This window comes from Aquila chrysaetos, chromosome 7 (genome assembly GCF_900496995.4).
Source record: "Aquila chrysaetos chrysaetos chromosome 7, bAquChr1.4, whole genome shotgun sequence".
Taxonomy (NCBI): domain Eukaryota; kingdom Metazoa; phylum Chordata; class Aves; order Accipitriformes; family Accipitridae; genus Aquila; species Aquila chrysaetos.
In genome coordinates, this window is record NC_044010.1 from 15,243,702 (window position 1) to 15,262,645 (window position 18,944).

The 18,944-nt window shown below is 42.2% G+C and overlaps 1 protein-coding gene across 6 annotated transcripts in view; it reads left to right on the forward strand.

Annotated features, from left to right (window-relative positions):
• Positions 1–18,944, forward strand: part of EPHA6 (EPH receptor A6) — a 538,064-nt gene that overhangs the window by 449,254 nt on the left and 69,866 nt on the right. For all 6 annotated transcript variants that reach the window (XM_030019720.1, XM_030019722.1, XM_030019721.1 and 3 more), the window contains one exon: positions 3,786–3,847. In XM_030019720.1, coding sequence (XP_029875580.1) covers positions 3,786–3,847 — 62 coding nt within the window. The remainder of the gene's footprint in view (positions 1–3,785; positions 3,848–18,944) is intronic.

Sequence of the window (18,944 nt, forward strand, 5' to 3'; positions counted from 1 at the left end):
ACCAAGAACTTTGTTCTACACGAGCCCCGCATTGGCTGCCACCCTCTGACCCTTTGGAGATTGCAGAATGCTGTCCAGTCTGTCCCACCACGTGCCCTTGGGACTGGTGACTCGGTCTCTGGTCTGAGCTTCCCAATGTTGGATTCTGCCCTTGGATGTGCCAGCGTCAGCTGTTCATCCTCACATCTCAGCCAGCTTCTCCAGAGCCAACCGCTAGTCCCATTCCTTCAACCATTTGTGAACTGGAGAGTCTGTTTATGTAACACGAATGCATGAAGGAATCACTCAAGTGCCTCTACAGGGTACTTATCTAGGGAAGAAAATACGTTGTCTATTGGTAACCAAACACAGCCCAGTTGGGTATACTATACTGACTAGATGGACAGAGCCACTTGATTTTCTGAACCTGTTTTCTCTACTACACCTTTGAAATCAAGATGTGTCCTACCTTATGTTTCCTGACACTTGGTGTACTTACATTTGTGAAATGTTTAGAAATCCTTGTATGAAATTTGCAAACCTATAAAATTATTGGGGAAAAAAATTGTTTGCTGGGAATAGAACCTGTGTGTTACCACTTTAATGATAAACGTACCCACGGGAATCTGCTGTGTAGCAGAGTTTTTTACTATATCTTCAAGCAACCAAAACAATAGCTGAGACATTTTTGAACTACAGGTACTCCAAAGACAAGTAGAATGCTGACTACAAGTCTCACTGTATTGCCTGTCACAGTCCAGCTTGGAATACATAAATATCTTCAGTGATACATTAAACTTGCAGCCAAAATAGGATGGCTTTTATCAAGTGCTGGCACACTAAAAGAAGATTATTTGAGAAGTTAGTGTTAGGATCCAGATTTAAGATTTTTGCTTAAGATAATCAAGTGATGGAGCTGGGTTCATTTTTGTGATGGCTTGACACAATCTTGCATCAAGTTCGTTTGAGATTTAGGTAGGATGGCGAGCGATACAGACCAAGTCTGTGGGAAGCTATCAGCCTAAGTGATTAAATTTATTGTTCACCAGAATTCCTGAATACTTAATGATATGCTGATCTTCCAATATACAGTGACCTGTTTGAAGACAAATGCTACTTATTTTGGTGTATTTACCAGATCATGCCATTCCTGTGCTATCATGTGGAAGAACTGTGCTATCATGTGGAAGAGCTGGTTTTGTGTTAAGGCATATCATTTAAAGTGATTAAAGGAACACATCGAGCAGTTTAAAAATTCATAAATATTATCCAGTGAAAAATACTGAAATGTTTTTTTTAAATCCACAGATAAATGCATATAGATACATTTCATGGTTACTTTAGCCTAGAAGATCATACTGTTGGTCTGAGCAAAATGAAGTACAGTTTGTTGGGGGTTTTTTGGAGGGGGGAATATTTTGTGAGAGAATGGAGAAGAATTAAAAATTGCTTTTACAAAATAAGTGTGAAAATAATCTGTGTTGAAGGATATTAATCTAAGGAGCATAAAAAATGTAACAAGAGCCTATGAACCTTTAGAGAACCTTACAAAATAGCTTCTGGAAAGCATAGGGCACCAAAAGTTTACTAACAGGAAACTAGGGGCACTGTTTTGAAGCTCAGTAGCTCCATTTGTCATTCCCTTCAAATGCAAATCTTCCATACAGATGTTTTAGTTGTTGATTTAGCCAGAAAGAGGAATTTCTGGGTAACTTATGCCTGACCAAATATACCATCTGAAAGCCAGCTTTACAACCCTATTTATTGCAAGGTGCTGTTGTGTGCAACAATTTAGAAATTACTACTTGCTTGAGAGAGTTCTGCAAATAGCAAGACCCTCTAGCAAAAGGCTGCTGTTTGTTTACTTCTCTAGATTATAGAATATTCTTTTCACATGGACATGTCAGCCCCTTGACAGTAAGCAAATGGTAAAGGTAAGAGAATCTAGGTCATTCATGTGCTTGAAACTAAAGAGAGTAGGCTATACTACTAGTCATCATTAGCAAGCTGAAGTAAAGAAAACATTAATTTTTAAAATGCTGTGATCTTTAACAGCTTAAAAGTGATGTATCGTTTAAGCTTATAATGCAAAACCAGGGTATAACCAATGGATGCAGATGAACATAAATTGCTTTGGTGGCAGATGCACATCTGCAGCCGCGACCAAACACTCAATTTAAAAAAAAAGCAGCTGGTAATTCTTCACACTTCAGAAAGGCTATCCAAAAAGACTATCAAGGCATCTGAGAATTTTCACACATTAAAAAGTGTACTACTGTGCCAGCATTATGAAGCACTGTTTTATTCATTGACAACCTAAACTTGAGGGTGAATACAGAAAGAACCCCAAATTTTATTACAAGAAATGAGAGACTATTGTGAGGAACTCGAGGAAGACTAGGCTAAGCTACATGAATGACCATCACTGGGGTACCTGGAACTCCAAGTCGACATGCTAGGATGAACAGAGAAATGGCTCATTCACTTTTTTAAATTCAAGGTTAGCTGTAACAGCTCGGGAGAAATACCTGGCTGTGGCTTATTGTATATTGTGGACAGTTTAATAAACACTTACACTGTTAACCAAACTGAACAGAAAGTTAGCATGTGCAGAAATGGACAATTTTGCTGGAACAGTCATAATACCCTTCTACACTTTCTCACCCTGAACACTGTTTCTCATCCCCTTGTCCAAATGAAACAGAAACATAATTTGAGAGGCAGAGGAAAAAAGTCATGAAAGACGCTTCCTTTGGATTTGAAAAATATTGGAACAGTGTTGTATTGAGAAAGTGAAACGGGTGGACTTGTGGTGTCACCACTTGGCACACCCCCAGTTTCGCACAAACCCCAAAAGAGACAGGCATTCTCAGGGAAAGAAAAGTTTGCCATTTTAAGACTTTTTACCTCCTTCCCAATCTTACTAACATACTTATTCATTACATTAGTTTTGCATATATTAGAATGGCTCGTTTGTAATATTAACAATTCTAAAAAACTTCTTGCTGTGTAGCCTGATTAGCATGCTAATTGGGCCTCTCCTGTTAAGCAGTTCTAGAGTGGTAGTTTATTCCTGGGTATCAACAGTGAAATGGTATTTAGTTAAGTACCCAGTTTAAGAGTTTATCTTCAGATTTGGATATTCTTTTAAGAAATAAATGTAACATGTTATTCTACATCAATTTGGATATGATCCCACCCTGGAACCATACAGGAAAGCTGTGCTAGTTGAGCAAAACTTTGATTTGAGTAACATTGTGTATATGTTATGTATGTACAAACATATGAATTCAGAGTCTTGCTGGGTTATACACACCCAATACACACACCCAGTCTAGGAGAGCTTTTTTTGTGACATCCCCTTCTATCTGTCTATCTGTATGCCATTGAGATATTTTTCTTTGAGAGGAAAATTATGGCACTGAGTTTGTAATTTCTTAGACATGGCTTATGACTTTTTTTTTTTTTTTGTCTTAACTCAAATATATTCCAAAATGTTACACAGCAAGTGTTGCTATTTGGAAATAGCAGGCTCTTCTTTGATCCTTTTTAAGGGGAGAATACTCTGGAGCAAATGATGCATGTTCACCTAACCCAGTACCCGCTTCCCCCCCCACCCCCCCAAAAAGAAAGATAGAAAATAATTCTTAGAGAATAACACAGGGAATTGTGTTTGTGATAGAAATGAGGATTTTGAAAATACGTAACATATTTAACTACTGTGAATAATCTATGCATAACAGCTGGAATTATAAAAGCCTCATAATATGTCTATAATCCTAATGTGTTTCTTTGCTGTTTTGCAGGCAGACCAGTAATGATTGTAGTTGAATACATGGAGAATGGATCCCTTGACTCCTTTCTGCGGGTGAGGTGCCATTTTCTGATGACATTTGAATAAGACACCGTTCTAGGTTAAGATTTTAAATCATTTATCATAAATTAATTTCTACATAATGTTATTCATGGATTTTTAGTGAAGAATAGAAGCTTTTTCCCCAGGGTACATTTCTGAGGTACAGTGATGCATTAGAGCATGGCTGGGAAAAAAGAAGATTTAAACTTAAGAATATAATTGATTTCTTCTACAAAAGTAGTTCCCATATTTAGCAAAATGTATTTCAAATGGTGGTTTTGGGAAGGAAAAGATAAATTGAAGCACAAATGTCTAGCCTTATGGATGCAGTTCATTTTTCTCAATCACCTTCAAAAATACTTTGTTATGATTTTTTTGGTTGGTGAAGTGTAGAATAGACTCTGTAATTGATTTATAATTATTTATGGTTACTTGCATTTAACAAATTGAATTAGAAAACAGTTCATGGGTGAAATTTCTGGGCATTAATTAACCCCCAAAGGTCACTAATAAACATTAAAGAAGGGCTACAGAAAGCATGAATAATATGTAGGCACAATTGTATTTAATTTTTCCTAGAAAAGTAGAAGGAAAGGATGACCCCCCTAAGCTAAACTTTTACAAAAATAGTCTCTTTGTTAACAGAACCCCTGGAAATGCTCCGGAAGCCCACTGACATAAGACCCTGTGTGAATAATTTGATTGTCAAGTATTTCAAATTCGTCTTAAAAAGTAAACGTCAGCCCTTACTAGCCCACTGCCTTGCCATTGCCATTTTGCAGAATGGTAAAGCTGGGGTTGTAGGCAAGGCCAGGGCCGGGGTTTGGGGGACTATGGGTTTGTGAACTTGTTTGAAAGCGTATCCCAAGTGCAAAGGAGAGGTGTTCAACAAGGAGCTGTGAAAACATTTGCATGAAAATCTAGATGATGGTGATTCAAGGATGCTTTGGTAGCAGGAAGAAGGAACTGCTAAGAGAGAAGAGTGAATAAGCAGGAGGGAAAAAACAGCCAACACTTTAGAAAGAAGGCTTAAATCAGAGAGGGGGAGAGAAAGTCATACAGGGAGTACTTGTTTGACAGCAGGTTGAGAAAAGAAGTAGCCACAAGAGAAGAGCATCTGGAACAGAGGATACCACCCTGAAAGCACATCAGAGCCATTATCTTAGATATTGCTAGATATTGTTTCTCCCTTCTTTTTACTTTTGATTATTCCATAGTATTTTTTCACAAACATTTCTTGTTGTCCTCTTCACCAACTCTCCCAAACATTTTTTTATTTTGCTTTGTCAAGACACATGACAGATATATCTGCTATGTTGTCAGAAACACACAAGCACCACAGTTTTTGGTGAGAATTTGCTGACATCTCAAAATCAAGTTATTTTTCTGGAGAGTTTTATATCATCAAGTTCTTCTTAGAAACTGGGTAGTTTTTAAAAATCACACCCCTTGCCTTTCTGGCTCATCTCTCTGTCTATCTGCAGCAGACAGACTGCCGCTGATTTGAGTAGCTGGGGCTTCCCTGGTCTGTAATTTTTCAGCAGTGCCCCAGGAAGACTTGCCTGGGCCTGAAACTCTGCTCTGTGCGTGTGCCTGTGTGTGTGCGTGCGTGTGCAGAATTTCATAGAAGAGAATAAAACCAAATACTGAAATAATTCATGAGAGATAATTACCTTTCTCTGAATTGCTCTAGTATGATATCTATATTCCAATTATTCTTCACGTGCATTTATTTATCAGAATAGTTACTACTTATTAGGATACTTTAATAGAAACTGACATCAGCAAAATTATGATGTTACTGTGAAGCAATACTCACATTGCATCAGATATATTTGTAGGCAAAACTGCTGGGAGGAAATGTGAGCTAATCATTTCTGCTGCTGGTTTCCATGTATATTATTTTACAGTTTCAATTCACACTTCAGATATGATTTATTCTTCTAAAATGCTTTTTAAAAAGACTTTAGAGAATATTCAGCATCCCAAAGCACTGTAGATATATCATCAGCATTTCTGTTAATAATTAGCAGAGCAAATGGCTGCAAAGTAACCTATTTAAAAAGAAATCCAGCTGCTTCATTAATAATAATTGTTTCCTGGAGATATAAGTCTACACTTTTAAAAGCTTTTGTGAAGATACAAAGAAGCAGAGAGGGTTTATCTTTAGCAATCCTAATGAAAGGTCTTTGGTGAATATAACAGTTCTTATGTGGTGAGATTTGGAAGGGCTTTTAAGGTAGTCTACCTTTCTTATTAATTAAAGGAATCGCTTGTTACAGTGCAAAGTGTTTTTACAGAGAGGGGGAAAAAAATCCATTTTTCACCATAAGAAATATTTCCCCACACACAGCAACCTGCAAAAATTAACCAGCACATCCCTCCAACCTGTCCTTCTCCAAAAGCCTGGATAAATGGGTCAATCTTACAATTTCAAAGTGAGACTCTGTGATGAACCATGTGAGGGTATTCCAGAAGAAAGACTCCTCATGGAAGACATTTGCCATCACCCTCCTCACAGCATTGGTGGGATATCAGCTTTCAAGCCAGTACGAGTTGTGCCACAAATCATAAACTATAAGTAAAACTCTCCTTGACCCCTAAACCCTAAAATCTTAATAGCCTTTACTTCCTTGCTTTACAGATAGGAAATAAAGCACCAAGATGTTAAGTGATCTTCACGGTATTGTGCAGAAAGTGCATGGCAGAGAGTAGAAATGAAATCAGTTCCCCTGAATCCCAGGCCAGCAGCTTACACTCATCCTTCATCTTATTTAGTGCTGTATTTTGGTTGCAGTTATGTGACCAAGTCCCCAGACCAGTGCCTTACTTTCTGCTATTTGTATGAATTAAAAAGCAAGCTCAGGTAGATTATGTCTTCCCCACCCCACAAAATAGCCTGTATACTGGCTGTTAACTTTGAGCTTTTGAGTAAAAAATTTGGCATACGTTTGCAATATGAAGATGCTTCTTAATGGAAAGGCATCAGCTAATTAGAACCAATTCTGTAAGATGACAGTAATTAATTACAGCAATTGTGCACCATCAGACATCCTAAATTGGTGGAGACACTTGACACTAAATCTTCCTCAGAAACCCTGCATTATTTTTGCAATTATATAAAACTTATTTCCATAAGATGAAACTCAGTTATCTTTTTTTCTCATAAACTTGAGGCATTTAAGTTAATCATCCCACAAAAGTATACCTGAAATTTGCTGTCAGTGAAATGGTCATTTGACCAGAAAGAAGGTACATGTGACTTCATTTCTGGTAACACTTGGAGACATTTCTCTGAAAAAGGATGTGAGCTTCCAGCTTAGTATTTCCTCAGGGGCTGGAGGCTCCTCTTTCAGTATTACTCCAACAGCTGCCAGATAGAAGTAATCCCTGCTTGGAAAGAAAGTGGCTAATACTTCAGTTTGGGAATTGAGGAGATCCAGGTACAATTTCCTGTTACCAACTTCCCACACAGACTTTGGATGGGACATACTCTCTTTATGTTTCAGTCACCTGCCTGTGTCATGGAGATCTTAGCAATCACTTATTCTGCAAACATATGAGGAAAATAATAAACACAGGAAGAGTTGAAAGGGCAGCTATCCGCACTGATAGAAAGATGTACTTAGTAATTAGATAGGATAGTTGCAGTCAGATATGTTTGTTCAGGCTTGTTATACAGACTATAGAAGATATGACAAGAAAGACAACCAAGAGAGACGCATAATCGAGAAAAACCAAAAAGCCTAAAAACCACAAAACCTTTTTAGCAGGAAGTTTGCCACTGCTGTGGGTTTGAGATGCCTGTTCTCTGAGCATGGCCATGAGTAAGTAAACCACATGGGTATTGAACCACTGCTTGTTGATCTTGCAGTCTTCATACATGACATAAATGCAATCCCATTTTGCTGAGGGAAAATGGAGATGAGTGCCATGTTGCACCCAAGACCATGCAGCAGTTTGGAGGGTGATACAGTAATATAACCCAAGTCTGAATCCCAGTTTCACTCCCTTGCTGTTTGTGCTGGATGCCACAACATTCCCCTCGGCCTTGTCTGTCAGATTCCAATAATTCCTATAAAAGTCCTTTGCCCTGAGGTTGGTCCTTTCACCCTGACACACCCTCCCCCACTTAGCCCGCTCTCTAAGTGGATGCCTCACAGACTTACGGAGCTATTAAGAGTTAAATCTCATCTACTGTTTTCACAGCTCCATCTAAAGGGTCATTCTTGGCTAAAATAATTGGATTTAGCATCACATAGACAGGAATGGGGTGATTAAGAGGCTAGGTGGCTTGAGTGCTTGGGGAGGCTGCTCCTTCTTGGGTTCAGTTACACAGAATGATATCTGGAGAGCATCTGCTGGCTGTGGTTTGTGCTCATCCTCCTCGTGCATCGTTCAGTACAGGCATGGATTTAAACCACAGAAAAGGAATGTGTATAGAAGGTGAATTTTGGGGATGTTTGTTTGTGGTTGGCTATGTAGAATCATGTAAAATGAACCAAAAAACTATCACCAGAGTACTGTAACTTCTTTCAGTATTTTTCTGCAGCTGCAGACTACCAGACTAAGGTGTGCTAACCAATAGTCAGTGCAGTGAGGCAAGAGCCGGGGACACAGCAATATTAACCAGATGAGAACTCATGGTATTGTGGCAGGTTCTGTAGCAGGCCTGATACTAAAATAATCTATCAGCTGTATCCACTGCACTGTATTTTCTCACCCTTCTCTATTAGGAAGGGAGTGTACACTCTCCAGGGATCAGCGTGGGAAAGCAAGCTCCTCAGGGTTTGCAGCATTTTCCCCAACTGTACCCTGAAGAGACAGATGTTTAGGTTTGAAAGATGCTCCAGTCTTGCCCAGTTTTGTGAGTCTCTGAGCTGTAGGAGGAAGGAATTCATTTACCTAGGGTAATCACAGGGTCGTCTTGCTTTCTTCATTGTTACTATTTGCAATAGTAATGTTCCTCTTCCTACCTAAAACCTTGTGACTAATATATTTCCTTTCACTTCAGAAAATTAAAATACTTGTTAAAAAAAGTTAGATTTATTTACAGGCATGCATAGTAGGTAAAAATGCTGTAAAATATATTTTGTTTTTCCAAAGAAAATATTTTCTGAAGTTTCTATAAAAATATGCTTAACTGCCTCAGAGCACTAACTCCAGCAGACTGTACAGCAAATGAAACTGTGGAATTCATCACCAAATTTTAATCCCTTGAGGTCTGCCTAGCAGAGGCTAAGATAAGTGTAAAAATGTGTGGGGAAAAAAATGTTACTAGAAGGAGAAGATATTATGATATATTGCTCTTTGATGCAGTAATCATTATGAAGTTATTCTCACAGCAGCTTTGCTATCAGGCTCACCCTTTTTTCAACTAGAGTTTAGATGCTGCAGCAGACACCTACATTTAGTGAGTTTGGGGGAAAGGGAGAAAAGAGAAAAATGAAGACTTGTAGAAAGTTCTACAAAACAATGTTGTAAAGTGTATGTTGAATATCCATCTAATATGGCCTCACTAGACAGAGTCAGCTTTGGGGAAAAGAGGCCAGATGGCCTTTCCTAAGTTTAATGGTTCCCATTATTATTTATCTGCATCCAGAGAGGCAACAACATTAGAGCTCATAACTAATACTCCTCCTTTTGCTTTCACACGCAGCATTGATGTGCACTTTTATTTATTGGAGGCATGTTCCTTTTGTGGTAGGGTAAAGGTGGCATTTTGCTTTAAAAAAATGACTCTGTAAAGAAGAAAACCTGCACTGGAGACTGATGATACCAATATTTTTCTCTGAACCAAAAAACAAATTGAACAATTAGAAAGTGTGTTGGAATGAATGTGTTACTTTAATAGTGAAATTGTAAGCAGCGTTTATGTACGTAATCTGAGATTACACTAAGAAGCTGTCACTGATGCTACAGAGCCAACGTTTGTTGTCAAGCAATGTTTTACCCCGCTAAAAGGAGGTAGAAAACAGTATTTCTGATACTGCTGTGAGAAGTTAATTTAGAAATGCTGGGTATTTTTAATCACTGTAGATATTCTTCCTACTGAGCAACAAGGAATTTATTACAAACTGTCTTGCATTTGAAGCCAAAAAGAATTTGATAGGTAATGTGGACACTTTCAGCGTGCTCTTTATCTTTGCGAACTTGTGGAGAATACGTAAGAAACCAGGAGATCAGAACAGAGCCAATGTCATCCATGTCTTTAAAAAGAAGGGAAAAGAGAAGCCAAGAAATTACAGGCCAGTCAGCTTAATGTCAACTGCTGTAACATTTCTGGAAACAAATTATCAAAAAAGTATTTATAAGCACCTTAAAGATAACAGTAAGATAAGTATGAGCCAACATAGATTTGTCAAGAACAAATTATGTCAAACAGCCTGGTTTCCTTTTGTAACAGGGCGCAGGCTTTGTGGGTATGGGAGAAGCAGTTGATATCATAAATCTTGACTTTAGTAAGGCTTTAAAACTCTCTCACATGAGATCTGTCGTGGTTTTAACCCCAGCCAGCAACTAAGCACCACGCAGCCGCTCACTCACTCCCCCCCACCCAGTGGGATGGGGGAGAAAATCGGGAAAAAGAAGCAAAACCCACGGGTTGAGATAAGAACAGTTAAATAGAACAGAAAAGAAGAAACGGATAATGATTAATGATAACACTAATAAAATGACAACAGCAATAATGAAAGGATTGGAATGTACAAATGATGCGCAGTGCAATTGCTCACCACCCGCCGACCGGCACCCAGCTAGTCCCCCGAGCGGCGATTCCCCGCCCCCACTTCCCAGTTCCTATACTAGATGGGACGTCATATGGTATGGAATACCCTGTTGGCCAGTTTGGGTCAGGTGCCCTGGCTGTGTCCTGTGCCAACTTCTTGTGCCCCTCCAGCTTTCTCGCTGGCTGGGCATGAGAAGCTGAAAAATCCTTGACATTAGTCTAAACACTACTAGCAGCAACTGAAAACATCAGTGTTATCAACATTCTTCTCATACTGAACTCAAAAATAGCACTATACCAGCTACTAGGAAGACAGTAACTCTATCCCAGCTGAACTAGGACAGTATCCACCCCTTATTCTATACCATTGACGTCATGCTCAGGTTCCCATACCTTTAGTTACATCCTGGTCAATCATCAACACCTTATCTATCACTTTGAGACATATGAACAATGATATATATATATATATGTATACATACACAGAGATATCATCCCTTTAGTTTATGTGTTATGTTCATTAAATGTTCATTGAGTTCATTTAGTTCCTGACTCTGGGCTCCATCCGTCATACCAGTCTTTCTGGGCAGGAGGGATGGTGCAAGTCCTCTCAGTCGGTAGAGCAGAGTTGGGCTTCAGTGCAGTGTGACGAGCAGTTGACATTGGACGCAGCAGGAGGATGGTGTGCACTGTTGGATTGTTGCATGCTGGAGTCAGTTCTGGTTCCATCACTACTGCGCTTCGCTCAGTTTTATCACAGTTTTTTCTTGCTTGATCTAAGTGATTCTTACTATAGTACTATGGATATAGCATATAACAATTATAGTAATGATAACATACAGTAGCAGGGTTATATAGCAACTAGTATCATACAGTTTAATTCTGGCTATTCTCACCTAAAATTAAATCCCCTTGAGGCACACATCGGACTTCCCCATCTTTTCGCATCACCCACCAAGTGCACCCAGGCCCTTGAGCAAAAGCAATCCCACGAATGGGTTTACCTTTGCCTGAGGCAGGAGTAACCCAGACTGTCTTCCCTAACATATTTTTTGTGTGCACTACAGGGACTTTATCCCCTTCTACAGTACGTAAAAATTCTGACTGGGCAGGGCCACCCCGATTGGCAGATCCTCTGGTGTTGACTAACAGGTGGCTTTTGCTAAATGTGTATCCCAATGTTTGAAAGTTCCACCCCCCATTGCTCTCAATGTAGTCTTTAACAGTCCATTGTATCGCTCAATTTTCCCAGAGGCTGGTGCATGATAGGGGATGTGATACACCCACTCAATGCCATGCTCTTTGGCCCAGGTGTCTATGAGGTTGTTTCGGAAATGAGTCCCGTTGTCTGACTCAATTCTCTCTGGGGTGCCATGTCGCCACAAGACCTGCTTTTCAAGGCCCAGGATAGTGTTCCGGGCAGTGGCATGGGGTACAGAATATGTTTCCAGCCATCCAGTGGTTGTTTCCACCATTGTGAGCACATAGCGCTTGCCTTGGCGAGTTTGTGGAAGTGTGATATAGTCAATCTGCCAGGCTTCCCCAAATTTATATTTCAGCCATCGTCCTCCATACCACAGGGGTTTTAACCGTTTGGCTTGCTTAATTGCAGCACATGTTTCACATTCATGGATAACCTGTGCAATAGTGTCCATGCTCAAGTCCACCCCTCGGTCACGAGCCCATCTATATGTTGCATCTCTTCCCTGATGGCCTGAAGCATCATGGGCCCATCGAGCCATAAATAGCTCACCCTTATGTGCCAGTCCAAGTCCACCTGAGCCACTTCAATCTTGGCAGCCTGATCCACCTGTTGGTTATTTTGATGTTCTTCAGTGGCCCGACTCTTGGGTACGTGAGCATCTACATGACGTACTTTTACAACCAGATTCTCTAGCCGGGATGCGATATCTTGCCACAGTGCGGCAGCCCAAATGGGTTTACCTCTGCGCTGCCAGTTGCTCTGCTTCCACTGCTGTAACCACCCCCACAGGGCATTTGCCACCATCCATGAGTCAGTATAGAGATAGAGCACTGGCCACTTTTCTCTTTCAGCAATGTCTAACGCTAGCTGGATGGCTTTCACCTCTGCAAACTGACTCGATTCACCTTCTCCTTCAGCAGTTTCTGCGACTTGTCGTGTAGGACTCCATACAGCAGCCTTCCACCTCCGATGCTTTCCCACAATGCGACAGGACCCATCAGTGAACAGAGCATATTGCTTCTCATTTTCTGGCAGTTTATTATACAGCGGGGCTTCTTCAGCACGCGTTACCTCCTCCTCTGGCGACATTCCAAAATCTTTGCCTTCTGGCCAGTCCGTGATCACTTCTAAAATTCCTGGGCGACTGGGGTTTCCTATGCGAGCCCGTTGTGTGATCAGTGCAATCCACTTACTCCACGTGGCATCAGTCGCGTGATGTGTAGAGGAGACCCTCCCTTTGAACATCCAGCCCAACACTGGCAGTCGGGGGTGCTAAGAGGAGCTGTGTTTCAGTACCAACCACTTCTGAGGCAGCTCGAACTCCTTCATATGCTGCCAATATCTCTTTTTCAGTTGGAGTATAGCGAGCCTCGGATCCTCGATATCCTCGACTCCAAAACCCCAGGGGTCGACCTCGGGTCTCCCCGGGTGCTTTCTGCCAGAGGCTCCAGGTAGGGCCATTCTCCCCGGCTGCAGTATAAAGCACATTTTTAACATCTTCTCCTGCCCGGACTGGCCCAAGGGCTACTGCATGAACAATCTCCCGTTTTAATTTGTTCAAAGGCTTGCTGTTGCTCAGGGCCCCATTTAAAATCATTCTTCTTCCGGGTCACTTGATAGAGAGGGCTTACAATCAGACTGTAATTTGGAATATGCATTCTCCAAAAACCCACAACACCTAAGAAAGCCTGTGTTTCCTTTTTATTAGTCGGTGGAGACATAGCTGCTATTTTGTTGATCACATCCATTGGGATCTGACGACGTCCATCTTGCCATTTTATTCCTAAAAACTGGATCTCCTGTGCAGGTCCCTTGACCTTACTTTCTTTTATGGCAAAACCGGCTTTCAGAAGGATTTGGATTATCTTCTTCCCTTTCTCAAAGACTTCTTCTGCCGTGTTGCCCCATACAATGATGTCATCAATGTATTGCAGGTGTTCCGGAGCTTCACCTTTTTCCAGTGCAGTCTGGATTAGTCCATGGCAAATGGTGGGGCTGTGTTTCCACCCCTGGGGCAATCGATTCCAAGTGTACTGGACACCCCTCCAAGTAAAGGCAAACTGTGGACGACACTCTGCTGCCAGAGGGATTGAGAAAAACGCATTAGCAATGTCAATTGTAGCATACCACTTGGCTGCCTTTGACTCTAGTTCGTATTGAAGTTCTAGCATATCTGGAACGGCAGCACTCAGCGGTGGCGTAACTTCATTCAGGCCACGATAGTCAACTGTTAGTCTCCACTCCCCATTAGACTTTCGCACTGGCCATATGGGACTATTAAAGGGTGAGCGAGTTTTGCTGATGACTCCTTGGCTCTCCAGTTGGCGAATCAACTTGTGGATGGGAATCAGAGAGTCTCGGTTGGTGCGATATTGCCGCCGGTGCACCGTCGTGGTAGCAATTGGCACTTGTTGTTCTTCAACCCTCAGCAACCCCACAATCGAAGGGTCTTGAGAGAGACCAGGCAGGGTAGACAGCTGTTCAGTGCCCTCCGTCTCCAAGGCAGCTATACCAAAAGCCCATCGATACCCCTTCGGGTCCTTAAAATACCCTCTCCTGAGATAGTCTATGCCAAGGATACACGGAGCCTCCGGACCAGTCACAATGGGGTGTTTCTGCCATTCATTCCCAGTTAGGCTTACTTCAGCTTCCAATACAGTTAACTCTTGGGATCCCCCTGTCACACCAGAAATACAAATGGGTTCTGCCCCTTTATAACTTGATGGCATTAGAGTGCACTGTGCGCCGGTGTCTACTAGAGCCTTATACTCCTGTGGGTCTAACGTGCCAGGCCATCGAATCCACACAGTCCAATAGACCCGGTTATCCCTTTCCTCCACCTGGCTGGAGGCAGGGCCCCTCTAATTCTGGCCAGAGTATCCGGTATTCACTTCTCGTAAAATTGGCTCAGAAGTCCCTTCAAGAGGATCAGAAATAAGATCAGCCCTTCTGCTCTGTTTGGAAACTGGAGCGGCATTTTTCCTAGTAGAATCCCCTTTTGTGGTGGTTTTTCCTCGCAGCTCACGTACCCGTGCATTTAGGACCGAGGTAGGTTTTCCATCCCATTTCCTCATGTCCTCTCCATGATCACATAGGTAAAACCACAGGGCACCTCGCGGTGTGTACCTTCTATATTCTCTCTCTTGGGCAGAGGAGCGCTCACTCCTAATAGCTGAGACATTGGTCCTTACAGGTGGGCAATAGGACATATCCTCTTTGAATTGTTGGAAATCCTCGGACAGCTTCTCCACAGCCGAAATGCAGGCTTGTAGGGAGGAGGAGAGATTTTCTTCGTATTGACGGAGTTGGCGAGCCACTTCATCCACTGTCGGTGCCTCTTCGTCTTTCCAGGTCATTATTGCCAGTGAGTTGGCATAGGACGATGGTGCGCTCCGTACAAATTTCCGCCACATGGGTCGTGTGCATTGGACTTCGTCTGGATCTTTGGGTAATTGTGGGTTGTCCGGGTCATGATGAATCGTCTCTAGCACAGCTAATTCCCTCAGATATTGGATACCTTTTTCCATGGTGGTCCACTTGCTTGATTGACATATAACATCTTCCTTAAAGGGGTACCTTTCCTTCACACTTGACAAGAGTCGCCTCCAGAGGCTGATGGCTTGTGTTCCTCTTCCAATTGCCTTGTCAATGCCACCTTCCCTGGCAAGCGATCCCAGCTGCTTGGCTTCCCTACCTTCTAATTCCAAGCTATTAGCCCCATTGTCCCAGCATCGGAGAAGCCAGGTGATAATATGCTCACCTATACGGCGGCCCAAAATCTTTTCGCATATCTCGCAGCTCACTCAAGGATAGGGACCGGGTTATTACCTCTGGTTCTGCCTCTTCCTCCTGTTCCCGTGATGGCCCTGGTTCACCTTCATCCTTTGCTAAGCGAGCTGATTTTTTATATTTCTTTTTCTGTACGGGGGCAACTGATACTGGTGCAGGTTGATCCGCTGGTTCAGTTGCAGTATCACTCGCCGGGTTTTGGATATCCGCAGCGTCTGTCGCCAAGGTTTGGGTAGCAGCGTCTGTCGCCAAGGTTTGGGTAGCAGCAGTGCTCGTCGCTGGGGCTGGAGGGACCGCAGTGCCTGTTGCCAGGGTTTGGGTAGCTGCTGTGCTCGTTGCTGCGGCTGGAGGGGCTGCAGTGCCTGTTGCTGATGTTTGGGTAGCCACAGTTCTCATTGCCAGGGCTGGAGGGGTCACGGTACCTGTCACCAAGGTCTGGGTGGCCGCAATGCTCGTCGCCGGGGCTGGAGGGGCCGCAGCGCCCATTGCCGGGGTTTGGGTGACCGCAGTGCTCATTGCTTTGTTGTTAGGTCCAGAGACCTTCTCTTCCCCTTGGGGGTGCTGAGTTGTGTCGAACAGGGCTCGATAGGCATGGGCCAGGCCCCAGCACGTTGCAGTGATTTGTATCTCTCTGGAGCTGCCGGGGTGACAGCATACCTTTTCCAAATATTTTACTAGTTCTTCTGGATTCTGCATTTGTTCAGGGGTGAATTTCCAAAACACTGGAGGTGCCCACTTTTCTAGGTACTTGCCCATACTACCCCACACACCCTGCCACTCATAATTATCCAGCCTCGGGGCAGACCTCTGGGTGATCTTCTTAAATAGTTGTTTAACCTTAAACAAGAGCTGAACCACATTCAGAAGCATGCTAATTCCCAGCAGTAGGGCTAGGACCGTGCTGGTATCAACATCCCAAGAGTATTCAAATTTTTCAAAATTCCCAAACACCATTGTAACTGGACTGAAGGAGAAAGGAGAGGGGAAAAAAGGTATCCCACTCATAGACTGGTTTTCCAAGGAGGAAAGGTAAATGGTATAATTATTAATAGTTTCCCACAGATGGCTCCCGCAGTATAAAGGTGACAATGCTGAGTGCAAATACCGGATTAATTCCACAACTGATGACTTTATCATACCATAAACCAGTGTTATACAATACATCAAAGCAAAAACCTTAATCCACCTCCCACGGATGATAAGCAGGAGAAGAGGGACTACATACAGCAAGCGAGGTGATGCATAACAGAACTTTAAAAACCAGAGCAACAACTCTAAGAACACATAAATCAACATAATGACCAGCGACTATAAGACCAATATAATGAATGCTTATAACAAATTTGTTTTAACGAGCTCTGGTCAGGTTTGTCGTTATCTCAACCCTTCGAGCCCCACGTTGGGCGCCAAAATGGACTGTCGTGGTTTAACCCCAGCCAGCAACTAAGCACCACGCAGCCGCTCACTCACTCCCCCCCACCCAGTGGGATGGGGGAGAAAATCGGGAAAAAGAAGCAAAACCCACGGGTTGAGATAAGAACAGTTTAATAGAACAGAAAAGAAGAAACGGATAATGATAATGATAACACTAATAAAATGACAACAGCAATAATGAAAGGATTGGAATGTACAAATGATGCGCAGTGCAATTGCTCACCACCCGCCGACCGGCACCCAGCTAGTCCCCCGAGCGGCGATTCCCCGCCCCCACTTCCCAGTTCCTATACTAGATGGGACGTCATATGGTATGGAATACCCTGTTGGCCAGTTTGGGTCAGGTGCCCTGGCTGTGTCCTGTGCCAACTTCTTGTGCCCCTCCAGCTTTCTCGCTGGCTGGGCATGAGAAGCTGAAAATCCTTGACATTAGTCTAAACACTACTAGCAGCAACTGAAAACATCAGTGTTATCAACATTCTTCTCATACTGAACTCAAAACATAGCACTATACCAGCTACTAGGAAGACAGTTAACTCTATCCCAGCTGAAACTAGGACAGATCCTTATGAGCAGCTAAAGAAATAATGGTCTTCATGAAATTTCTGTTGGTGGATGCTGTACTGGCTATATACTGTATGGAGAGAACAGACTTTGCATGGAAAGATATATGAAGTAGGGTTGTTCTGCAGTCTGTGTTTCCCCATATTTTCATTAACCTTCTGGATCCTGAGACTGCAATTAAACTTAGGAAATTTTCAGGCAATGCAAAGCCAAGTAGGAAGGAACACAGGCAGACAGCAGGACAGAGCTAGAATTTAAAATCATCACAACAAATTTAAGAAATAATTTAGTAACTAATTAGTTTTAGAAACTAATTAGAAATAAGGACAAGGGCACGATACTCCACTGAGGCTGGAATAATCAGCTATAGAGTAGAGGACAGAGAGTAACTGTTTGGAAAGAAGTCTGCTGGAAGAAATTACTCTAGAGGTTGCAGTAGGTCAGGGGTGTCAGGTTGCTGTGAAAATGGCAAATACCACAATGAAATCTAGAAACAGGAGTATCCCATGCAAGGTCTGTGAAGTAACTTTTCCTCCCTGCTTCACATTGGCAAGGCCTCAGAGTACTGTGTCTTGTATGACCTTAAGACTTCAGGAACTGTATGGAATAGGTGGGCAGAGTCCACAACAAAATCAAAAAGAATAGTTACCAAGCAAATGAGATCTGTGGACTGAACCTGTGTTAAGCCCAAAGAAAAGGGCAAGAGAGATATTTAGTCTTCATGGGCATAAAAAACAGTTGCAAAGAGGACTTGAAATCTGTCCCAGTCAAGGTGCCATGCTCAACAGAGGCATCTTATTTAAGATGTGGTATAGAGTCGGTACGATAAGAAATATTGGCCCTAGTGGTCTTTATATGCAGGTAAGAAAAGCATGTCAGGAATGACACAGGGTGAGGAGATGATTTGATCGCCCCTCAAAGTCCCTTCCAGCTCTGTGGTTCTGTGACAGCTATATTCCAGTGCACCAAAGTGGGCAAGGACACCTGGTTATTCCAGGACATCCATTTCTTGTTGCTGCAGCTAAGTAAAGAAAACAGGGTCACTGGTTGCAAGGCTACTACTGCTGTTCTGTCCAGATTTGAGGGTAGCTATTGCATCCTAAAATAAGCTTTGGAAGGGCTTCATCATGCAACATTTTTTTTAATAATAAAAAGATTTCCCATATTTTAATGGTTGAAGAGGCACTTAGATTCTTGTGTAGGATCACTCAGTAGCATTTAATATGAACTAAAGTAATTTCAGTTTTTTAGGTATTACATTTAATGAAATTAGGTACTACTAATTGTATGGAACCCTGTTAACAGTTGATTAAAGAACAAATTAGCAATTGACCTTATTCAGTACCAGTAATATAAACCTGAGTGCAATCCACATGATAGTATGAAGCATG